At 43.2% G+C, this 12,061-nt stretch overlaps 1 protein-coding gene across 1 annotated transcript in view; it reads left to right on the forward strand.

Annotated features, from left to right (window-relative positions):
• The first annotated feature begins 563 nt into the window (after positions 1-563).
• Positions 564-12,061, forward strand: part of LOC139389850 (succinyl-CoA:3-ketoacid coenzyme A transferase 1, mitochondrial-like) — a 112,560-nt gene continuing 101,062 nt past the window's right edge. Inside the window, exons 1-5 of the mRNA XM_071136826.1 lie at positions 564-773; positions 3,430-3,538; positions 4,959-5,049; positions 11,582-11,717; positions 11,864-12,013. Coding sequence (XP_070992927.1) covers positions 672-773; positions 3,430-3,538; positions 4,959-5,049; positions 11,582-11,717; positions 11,864-12,013 — 588 coding nt within the window. The 5' untranslated portion in view covers positions 564-671. The remainder of the gene's footprint in view (positions 774-3,429; positions 3,539-4,958; positions 5,050-11,581; positions 11,718-11,863; positions 12,014-12,061) is intronic.

The raw sequence follows: 12,061 nt of genomic DNA on the forward strand, positions 1-12,061 counted from the left end.
CTATCCAACAATACTACCAATATGCATATATTAGCATCTGGGACAGAGTAGCAGGCAGTTTACTCTGGGCACCTTATTCATCCAAGCTACTCAATACTGCCCCCCAGTCACCAAGAAGTTATTAATCTTATGTTAATACAAATATTTACACATGTTAAGTTTTCTGAAAATAAACGCAGTTGACAATGAGAGGACTTTTTAAAAGTTTATTTTAAGGTATTGATCTTGGGCAAATCTATGTCGTTGGAGCTGAATTCCACAAAGCCTGGTCTCTGCTCCACTCTGTTGGTGGAGTTCATCAGAAACTTCCTTCACCATGGAGTGAAGTTTAGTCAACTAGGTCCAGCGGAAAAAAACTATTAACAGGTAAATCTAGGGAGGAAGAGAGAGGCATATATATATATAAAAAAAAAGGAGACATATGTATTTATATTACGGACTCTTCTCTAGCCGCGAAACAGTTAAATTATAATGAGCTAGCCGAGCCTCTTTTGCTCGCGCTGATCGTCCTCCGCTAGCCCCGCCCCTCCCCTTCTAGCTTTAGTGTCATTTTACCAGCTGGGACTGTGAGTTCCTGCAAAGTCTGATCGCACATGCACGCCATAACTCAACCGCTCCGCAGCCTCACATTGCTCATCATTTAGGAAAGCCTGTTGGTTAGCTTCAAAAACATGGCGGCCCTTAAAGTATTATCACGAGCGGATACTGTATTCTTCAAAAACCTATCTGCCACCTGCATACCCAATTTGAACTTCACCCATTCCTTGAACAAGGTTAGTATCGACATGCGTCAATGAAATAGACCAAGTACAAACACGCATCCAGTTAAATAGATACATTGGGAAGCGTTGCTATTTTTGTGCGAGTGTTTATTTTAAGCCTGCTACGTCAGGTTAGTGCGAATGTGTCATATGGCACCTTCTATTTTAACCCCTAAATTGTTCTCTGAAATGCAATTGAAATCAAAATTCATCATTTGCATTTACTGTTGGCTACGATCAGCGTATACTTGGCTACTGATCCGTTATGTTATACCTCAACACTACTGACCCCTTTCATAAATGTTCGTGATGTCTGATGCTTCCATGATCCATGTTAGCTATTTCCCGTCCTGGTATCTTAGTAGCCTACATGGTGGCTAGCAGTAGACACTACTCTGTCACCCATAAAAACTCAAATGACCTTGGCTGAGAAAGGGACCTTGGATTTTAATTGAATGTCTCCATTTGTTTGTTTTGCCAGTATCATGTGTTTTATGTTTACAGTAGATAGTTCCTATTGAAGACACTCGCTCACCCCCCCCCCCCAATCTTTGTGATATAAGGTCCAACTATATTACGATCGATTGGGGAACATATCTAGTGAATATATTTTGAAGTTATTGATGTTGACTACCGATATTTTTTCTCTCTCCGTAATGCTCCTTTAAACTGTAAAGAATTCACCCTACCAACATAGCAACACACATAAGCCTAAGAATGTTGGTCATTGACATTGCGCTGCAGGTTGCAACCCAGTTCCCCTTTGCGTGTCACGCGCACTAAGGACAGCCAGAAGTAGAGGCATGTAAAAATGCAGTTCAGAACAGTCTCTGTAAAGTATAGTCTACAGGTAGTATAATAGAAAATAATGTACACAGTTCTCCGATAAGGGTATTGTTTAATCATGTGTTTGCATTTCGGTTTTAGAAGTAGTGAATTGGAGGGTATACACAGTACACACCTCAATGTTTAGATAATTACAGTCTGACGCCATGCTAGTGTTGTTCAATACATTTTATTGTGCATTTCTTCACCTATAGAAGTTGGCCTCTCAGTGTGCAGGAATCCTTTTATATTGTTATGTTTTCGCCTCCTTTTGTCACATGATATGCAGTTGCTTTTGTTTGGCTTTGCTGCCACAGTACAGTTTGTAGTTAGACCTCAGATAAGTTGTTGTAGGTTATAACCGTAAACAGAGCTAATGGTCGTTAATCGCCCTGAAAGGTTCCGTCTAGGTCAAGACTAAAAACAAGATGCTGGTCCTAGGTTAACAGTCAAGCCTATTTTGTGAAATGTTTTCCTTTTCCTTCTGGGAGCATTTTCCTCGCGCTTGATTGGTCATAATTGCTGATTCGCTATTGACAATTCATTTTTATATGAGCTGAGGTCAAAATCAAGCCACTTATGTCAAATTTCTATTATGAACTATCTTCTATTTGGTCACAAATCCACCCAGAATATAGTTCCTCCCCAAAAGTTTGGTGGATCATAATAGAGCGAAAGGTGTGATAATGGGTGAAAAGTAAAACTGGTCATAGGTTAATACAGACTAATGACTAATGAGTTCACTACATCAGGGGGGGATTGCAGACCTATTCTATTTATAACAAGAGGTTGATTTACACGTCTCTAATGTCAGAGCTTAGAAGAACTAGCCTATAATGGACTGTGTTGTTTTGTCAGGGACATTCTCAGATCCACCAGACTGCCTCATTCCCCCAGTGAACCTTCCATCTGCACTAGTGCAGTACGGTGGATATAATTAGCTACAGCAGAGGAGTTAAAGGATGAGCGAACGGTGGGTTAATGGCAGAAAATGAAAGGCTTGATGAGGTTAAAGGGTCTCCGTCTGCTCTCCACGTCTCAGCTGGAGGAATATGCTTCCTGGCAGAGTTCCAATACAAGCAGTTCAAGACCGTCTGCTTGCCACTCTTACTCTAGCTGAGAAAGTGTTGTGAACTGGACATATCTCTTTTGTTTCTTGTACTTTGCCTGCCTGGTCCATCTTTTCTGTGCTGTAACTGAATACATTCTATACTCTTGGTGTTGGTTTTTATCTCACTGCACATAATGTGAAGTGCTGATTTTGACCCGACAGCCTTATTTATCTCTGATGGAATGCTAGCACTGGGGAAATTCCACGTTAACAGAGTGATGCTGAAACTAAGATTAAAAAACTGTATAAAATGAAATGTATGCCAAACAAAATCCAATGATCGCAAAGTTAAACAAACCATAGAACTCTATGCACAAGGACTACTTTTAACAATTTACACAGCATTTAACTAAAACACATTTACTTGAAGAACAGTGCAGATGCAAAGTTTTGTAACAGAATATCGGATTGTGCTGTTTTTGCCGTCCGTCTGTTACCAAACTTAGCATCTGCACTCTTCTTCAAGTAAATGTGTTTTTGTTAAATGTTCAGTGTAAAAAGTAGTGCTTGTACACTGAGTTGTATGATTTGTTAAACTTTGTTTTGCAATCCGTTACCGTGGAAAGATCAGAGTGGAATTTCCAGGATCTTTGTTTTTCACTACTCCCCAGCACACATCTTATTCTGAGAGGAGGTGAATCCACCTGTGAGAAGAGTACTGAATATGGTAAAGTATTATTGAATGCTGCCAGAGTTTGTCTAACTGTGGGACTGTTCCTCTGTGTACCCCAGATGTGTGGCTGCTCCTTCTCCACCTCCAGTCAGAGAAAGTCACAGTTCTACACAGACCCCACAGAGGCTGTGAAGGACATCCCCAGTGGAGCCACCATCCTAGTGGGAGGTAAGATCAGGAGACAGTGAAGACTTCACTGTGGGCACTCGGATGCCTTGCAAATGCAGCACTGAAGACTGTTTACGCCTGAACATTTACATGTACATTTTAGTCATTTAGCAGATTCTCTTATCCAGAGCGACTTACAGAATCAATTAGTCTACTTGTCTATGCCTAGGGCTGGTCAACAGATTTTTCACCTAGTCGGCTCAGGGATTCAAACCAGCGACCTTCCGATTCCTGGACAAACGCACTTTACCGCTAGGCTAAGATTTATAAGAATTGAATAGGAGTGTAAGCAAAATGATGGACATTTCACCTCTCCTATCAGAGAGCAAAGTGGGGCTATTATGTTATTTCTAATACGTGCACTATACAGTACTGTACCAGTCAAAAGTTAGGACACACCTACCTGATCACACTCAACACACACATATACAGTACCAGTCAAAAGGTTGGACACACCTACCTGATCACAATCAACACACACATATACAGTACCAGTCAAAAGGTTGGACACACCTACCTGATCACATTCAACACACACATATACAGTACCAGTCAAAAGGTTGGACACACCTACTCATTCAAGCGTTTTTCTTTATTTGCACTATTTTCTTTATTGTAGAATAATAGTGAAGATATCAAAACTATGAAATAACACATATGGAATCATCTAGTAACCAAAGAAGTGTTAAATAAATCAAAATATATTTTAGATTCTTCAAAGTAGCCACCCTTTGCCTTGATGACAGCTTTGCACACGCTTGGCAGTGAGCCAGGCCTAATGGCCCAACATCAGTGCCCGACCTCACTAATGCTCTTGTGGCTGAATGGAAGCAAGTCCTCTCAGCAATGTTCTAACATGTAATGGAAAGCCTTCCCAGAAGAGTGAAGGCTGTTACAGCAGCAAAGGGGGGACCAACTCCATATTAAGGCCCATGATTTTGGAATGAGATGTTCGATGAGCAGGTGTCCACATAATTTTGGTCATTTTAAATGTTTTATTTCACCATTATTTAACCAGGTAGGCAAGTTGAGAACAAGTTCACATTTACAATTGCGACCTGGCAATGTAGTGTACCTCCTACAAGTAGGCTAGGGAGAAACTTGTGTTATATGATCCAAGTGTAGTTTTTCTGTAAAAACTGTTTCTCAGTAGGAGAAATGTTCATTCACACATTGCCTTGTTTGCTGTTCTTAGATAATGGACCATGCTCTCAATTTTAGCTGCTCTGTTTGAATCATTCTGCGTCATTGCCCCCGACAGACTGGGCTTCTATGACAGATTCCATATGTCATAATAATAGAATTGGGCTTGTGCTTGTTTCCACTGTGTGTAAGGAAGGCCTAACTACACAGGGTCATTTTCCAAGGAAAATAAGTCATTAATGGAAATGACTGTAAACATTTATGTTTCTCTCTCCAGGGTTTGGTTTGTGTGGTATTCCAGAGAACCTTATCAACAGTTTATTAAAGACTGGCGTGAAGAGCCTTACAGCCGTCAGCAACAATGCTGGGTAAGTGTGTGTGCGTCTGTCTGTCTCTCTGTGTGTGTCTGTTTGCGTGTGTTTGCACACACATGCAGGTGCCTGTGTGTAACCCAAAACCATGGATTGATTTTCCATCTCGAACCTCGTTTACTGCTGTTAAGAAAATGCCTGTGTTTCCTAATGCTAATTAGAATCTGTTTTAAATTACAGTCCTCCAACCATGATAGTATCAAACATTTTAAACTGTTTCTCGTAAAGATGCCCTGCGTGGGATCATGGGGGATGCCCTGCTGATCTAAAGTCCGTTTTAGGCTTTACCCCCCTAATGGTTAACCCCCTAGAGTTGATGTCCATGGCATTGGATGGGTCTCAACCCACCGCATCCTTCCGCATCTGCCGTGAATGCTGGCAGATCCACAGTGGTGTTTGTCAGACCATGAGACTAATCCCTAAAATCGGTCTTCTCACGAAACGTCTGTAGCGTCTGATCGGTTTGGCCTACAAAATATTATTCTCCGTTTTGTTCTACGACTTCCAAAAGCGTCACGGGACTCGTCTGAGATCGGTACTGCAGATCTGCCAACCTCTGTCTGTAGTGTCCGAACAGTTTGGGCTACACACTAATATGACCCTTCTATGGAAAGGTGAGTCTCTCTCAAACATGTACATGTTGCTCTAGCCACTCTACTCATGTTGCTCTAGCCACTCATGTTGCTCTAGCCACTCATGTTGCTCTAGCCACTCATGTTGCTCTAGCCACTCATGTTGCTCTAGCCACTCATGCTGCTCTAGCCACTCATGTTGCTCTAGCCACTCATGTTGCTCTAGCCACTCATGTTGCTCTAGCCACTCATGTTGCTCTAGCCACTCATGTTGCTCTAGCCACTCTACTCATGACGCTCTAGCCACTCTACTCATGACGCTCTAGCCACTCTACTCATGACACTCTAGCCACTCTACTCATGACGCTCTAGCCACTCTACTCATGACGCTCTAGCCACTCTACTCATGACGCTCTAGCCACTCTACTCATGACGCTCTAGCCACTCTACTCATGACGCTCTAGCCACTACTCATGACGCTCTAGCCACTCTACTCATGACGCTCTAGCCACTCTACTCATGACGCTCTAGCCACTCTACTCACGACGCTCTAGCCACTCTACTCACAACGCTCTAGCCACTCTACCCACGATGCTCTAGCCACTCTACTCACGTTGCTATAGCCACTCTACTCACGTTGCTCTAGCCACTCTACTCACGTTGCTCTAGCCACTCTACTCACGTTGCTCTAGCTACTCTACTCACGACGCTCTAGCCACTCTACTCACAACGCTCTAGCCACTCTACTCACGACGCTCTAGCCACTCTACTCACGTTGCTCTAGCCACTCTACTCACGTTGCTCTAGCCACTCTACTCACGTTGCTCTAGCCACTCTACTCACGTTGCTCTAGCCACTCTACTCACGTTGCTCTAGCCACTCTACTCATGTTGCTCTAGCCACTCTACTCACGCTGCTCTAGCCACTCTACTCACGCTGCTCTAGCCACTCTACTCACGTTGCTCTAACCGTGGGACTGGCAACCTGTAATGTAAAGTTGTGGGACAGTGAATCTAATAATGGCAGTATTCAGTGTGTTAGTTTATAAAGAGATTCATTTAGCACATCTCAGATATGCCACAGGAGCTGGATAAAATAATATAACAACAAAAAGAAAGTGAATGCCCAAGAAACAATATTGAAAATGAAAAGAAAGTGAGCTCCCAGTGTATCCTTTGGCCGTAAAGTGATTTAATTTGGTTTGTTTGAGGCCGTTGTCTGATTTCATTGGCTTGTATTTGGTATAATTTCCTGGTCATACTTGGCTTTCAGATTTAATTTTAGAGTGCAAACATCCACTGACTGTTCCCCTGCAGCTCTTTCTTTGCATCTATCCATCTATGCCTAATCTCTGACAGAAACCTGAATAATCAGTCATTTTAGAGTTAAAATCCTTTGGATTTTTTAAGGTCAGGCTACAGGCCTATACTCGACCCAGATTAGACATTTGACATTTCTACTAGTCAGACAATCGTCCGGAATCTGAGAGGGAATGGTTTTTAGGCTATCGACATAATAGAAAAGATAATGACTCTTTCCAGAGTTTTCTCAACACTGAAACTTTAGGAGAAGCGAGAGAAATGATAGGTCCATGAGAACTGCTGCTTTTCTCCCTCTCTGTTTCTCTCTGTGTCTCCCTCCCTCTCCTTCTCTCCCTCTCAGATACAGTGGATCCTTTATGTAGGGTGTAATATGAGACGGGAACCTCACGTGTGCACTAGGGCGACCCACTGAGCTTTCATAGGAGGACACTTTACCAACTGGAGGGAACTTTGTTTTACTCTCACTCCATAACCTTGTGATGGAGTTACTGTACAACAGACACATCACACTGTTCATGACATAAGATGTTGTAAGCACTAAACATTCATGCCAGCACGGTTCAAACAGTGTGTTTTTAATTTGTAGGAAAGGTTTGAGTTTAGCACAGGTGTTGAAGAAAGAACAGTCAGAAGCATCTGCCCTACACTGTCCATTTTGACCTAATTTCTTCAGCTAGAGTGGAGTGAACTGCTTGTAAACGGCTTGTGAACTGCTTGTGAACTGCTTGTAAACTGCTTGTAAACTGCTTGTAAACTGCTTGTGAACTGCTTGTGAACTGCTTGTAAACTGATTGTGAACTGCTTGTGAACTGCTTGTAAACTGCTTGTGAACTGTTTGTAAACTGCTTGCGGAATACTGTGAAATACTCAGTACCGCATGAAACAGTAGTCTAAACATCTGCACACCAAGTTCTTAACAACTGTGTTTAGTTTGTTGAGCTCTGTCAACAGACTTGTATTGGAGGTACAGAATGTAGGATTGCATAGACCATTGTGCGTGGGGGTTATCATTTCTCCAATATAAATTATTCTTGAAAATTGCTCCTCCACATTTAGAGATAATGATTCATTTGGAAGTGTGTGCTGTGGGCTGCACATTCAACCTTTCAGAAACAGGAGTACACCTGTTCTGCACAGTTTGATATGGAAATTATAATAAGATAAGAGCAGAAAGCTCTCTTTCTCTCTTTCTCTCTCTTTTATTTATATATATGACATGCAGTATACTGCTGACTTGTCTATATTAGCTGAACTAAAGTAGACATGATTGTCCAATATCTCCAAGTGAAGCTGATTGGATGTGTGTGTGTATCACGGGACTTGATAACTGTGTTGTTGGTGTTCTGAGCATTCTTGGCCTAGATGGTGTGAGTAAGCTGACCTAGAAGTTGTGTGAAGGACAAAGCCTGTTCTTTCCAGTCCCAAACCTTCCCCAACATTAGCAGCGTGACTATTTTATCCTACTAGATTTGATCGTAAGAATAAAGAGATGTGATTAGTAGACTATGATTTTGCACAAGTTTTCACATTCATTACGAATATATCTTAATTATCCCTAAATGAACTATTCAGTGTAGTCTTGAGTTTCATGAAGCCAATATAGGCACTTCTGTCTTGCACTTGTTAATCGTCTTTAGTGAACTGCTTATATGGGTGGAGAAACAGTTGAGATTAGGCCAGCTTTAGTTTCACCACTCAGGCACAAGAAAGGCAGGTGACACATTGCTACCTGGAGTTAAACATCATTGTTTTATTTACCCCAGAGCACTTCCATTGGTTAATGACTAACACTCAAAGGCTATTGTGGCAGCCCCAGCCTGCCTTCGTCTTGGCAATTGAGTAGTTTCTATACCCTCTTGAGGCAGCCTTGTAAACCATTGTGACTGCTCTCTTCACAGCAAATCACATTTTATTTGTCACATACACATGGTTAGCAGATGTTAATGCGAGTGTAGCGAAATGCTTGTGCTTCTAGTTCCGACAATGCAGTAATAACCAACGAGTAATCTAACCTAACAATTACACAACAACTACCTTATACACACAGTGTAAAGGAATGAAAGAATATGTACATAAAAATATATGAATGAGTGATGGTACAGAACGGCATAGGCAAGATGCAAACATATAAAAGTGGCATTTTTTTTTTTTTTTTTATTTAACCAGGCAAGTCAGTTAAGAACAAATTCTTATTTTCAATGACGGCCTAGGAACAGTGGGTTAACTGCCTGTTCAGGGGCAGAACGACAGCTCGGGGGTTTGAACTTGCAACCTTCCGGTTACTAGTCCAACTAGGCTACCCTGCCGCCCCATTGTTTAATGTGGCTAGTGATACATGTATTACATCAAGATGGCAAGATGCAGTAGATGGTATAGAGTACAGTATATACATATGAGATGAGTAATGTAGAATATGTAAACATTATATGAAGTGGCATTGTTTAAAGTACATTTTTTACACACATTTTTCCAATATTAAAGCAGCTGGAGTTGAGTCTGTGTTGGCAGCAGCCACTCAATGTTAGTGGTGGCTGTTTAACAGTTGGATGGCCTTGAGATAGAAGCTGTTTTTCAGTCTCTCGATCACAGCTTTGATGCATCTGTACTGAACTCGCCTCCTGGATGATAGCGGGGTGAACAGGCAGTGGCTCGGGTGGTTGTTGTCCTTGATGATCTTTATGGCCAACCTGTGCCATCGGGTGGTGTAGGTGTCCTGGAGGGCAGGTAGTTTGCCCCCGGTGAGGCATTGTGCAGACCTCGCTACCCTCTGGAGGGCCTTACGGTTGTGGGCGGAGCAGTTGCCGTACCAGGCGGTGATACAGCCCGACAGGATGCTCTCGATTGTGCATCTGTAAAAGTTTGAGTGTTTTTGGTGACGAGCCAAATTTCTTCAGCCTCCTGAGGTTGAAGAGGCGCTGCTGCGCCTTCTTCAACACGCTGTCTGTGTGGGTGGACCAATTCAGTTTGTCCGTAATGTGTATGCCGAGGAACTTAACTTACTACCCACTCCACTACTGTCCCGTCGATGTGGATAGGGGGGTGCTCCCTCTGCTGTTTCCTGAGGTCCACGATCATCTCCTTTGTTTTGTTGACGTTGAGTGGGAGGTTATTTTCCTGACACCACACTCCGAGGGCCCTCACCTCCTCCCTGTAGGCCGTCTCGTCATTGTTGGTAATCAACCACTGTAGTGTCGTCTGCAAACTTCATGAATGAGTTGGAGACGTGCATGGCCACACAGTCGTTGGTGAACAGGGAGTATAGGAGAGGGCTCAGAACTCACCCTTGTGGGGCCCCACTGTTGAAGATCAGCGGAGTGGAGATGTTACTTACCCTTACCTATTGGGGCGGTAAGCAAATTGGAGTGAGTCTAGGGTGTCAGGTAGGGTGGAGGTGATATGGTCCTTGACTAGTCTCTCAAAGCACTTCATGATGACGGAAGTGAGTGCTACGGGGCTGTAGTCGTTTAGCTCAGGTACCTTAGCTTTCTTGGGAACAGGAACAATGGTGGCCCACTTGAAGCATGTGGGAACAGCAGACTGGGATAAGGATTGATTGAATATGTCCGTAAACATACCAGCCAGCTGGTCTGGGGATACCGTCTGGGCCTGCAGCCTTGCAAGGGTTAACACTTTTAAAAATGTTTTACTCGGCTGCAGTGAAGGAGAGTCCACACGTTTTGGTAGCGGGCCGTGTAGCGGGGGAATGTTTTAATAAACGCTTGGGGTACAACATCACCGATGCGCTTGCTAATGAACTCGCTCACCGACTCAGCTTATAGCAGTAGCTGACTCCAGTCTTTCAACTCGCAAAGACCATTGAAGTGGGAAAAATGTAACTATCGGAAGTCGTCCAACAACCAAAACACTTATGATGGGTCATGTTTTGTTATAACTTAGAATGGAAGAAGCAATCCTAGTATAAACTCAAGTTACCTTGTTATGCCTTGCCTGCAGAAGTCCAGCTGTTTCAGTGTGTCTCTGTATCTGTGTATGGTTGTGGCTTAGCTGCCTGTCAGAGAGAGGTCTGGTGCTCCTCCTCCTCTTCCTGTGACCTTAAGTAACCATTTTGGAGTAATGTGAGCCCTGTACAAGACATAATAGATTAAAGGAAGGGATAAAAAGAGGGGAAGGAGAGAGTTGAAGAAAGATGAGAAGGGAATCAACTCTACCGTGGAAGGGAGAGAGGGAATGCATACTGTAGGTTCATTGTATGCATTCCCTCTCCATTGCTCTGCTTTTTCACTTTGCAGACAGATTCACAACTGAAATCAAATTTTAGGATGTTTTACTAGATCGTTGCACTTGGTTAACATTCACAGTAGCTTATTCATTGATCCGGAAACAACAACAACACCACAGTAGCTTATTCACTGAGCTGGACACATCCACACCACAGTAGCTTAGTCACTGAGCTGGAAACAACACCACCACCACAGTAGCTTATTCACTGAGCTGGACACATCCACACCACAGTAGCTTATTCATTGAGGTGTAAACACCACAGTAGCTAGACCATGAATAACACAACAAACCTTTTTTTTTTTTTTTTGTAAAGGTTTTGCAATCCTGTGTTTGTGTGTGCTTAGTAACCTGTGCATAGTAACCTGTGTAGTAACTTGTTTTGTCTCCCTGCAGGGTGGATAACTTTGGGCTTGGTCTGCTCCTACAGACCAAACAGATCAAGAGGATGATCTCCTCCTATGTGGGAGAGAACGTTGAGTTTGAGAGGCAGTACCTGTCTGGGGAGCTGGAGGTGGAGCTAACCCCACAGGTAACACGCAAGCGAACGCACACTTCATTGCTTTGATAGTTTTCCCATTCTACTTATTGGGAGTGAGATGCATTAGTGGTGGAGGTTTTGAATGCCAGGTTCAGTGATTTTGAGTAATGATGCCATTGATGACCCCTGTCCTCCAGGGTACCCTAGCAGAGAGGATCAGAGCAGGGGGTGCGGGTGTTCCTGCTTTCTTCACGGCTACAGGCTACGGTACCCTCATCCAGGAGGGCGGCTCCCCCATCAAATACAACAAAGACGGAACTATCGCCATCGCCAGCGAACAGAGAGAGGTCAGACCCCAGCCTCTTCCACCATGTTGTTTCTAGCACCACATTTGT

Source organism: Oncorhynchus clarkii, chromosome 30 (assembly GCF_045791955.1).
Source record: "Oncorhynchus clarkii lewisi isolate Uvic-CL-2024 chromosome 30, UVic_Ocla_1.0, whole genome shotgun sequence".
NCBI lineage: Eukaryota > Metazoa > Chordata > Actinopteri > Salmoniformes > Salmonidae > Oncorhynchus > Oncorhynchus clarkii.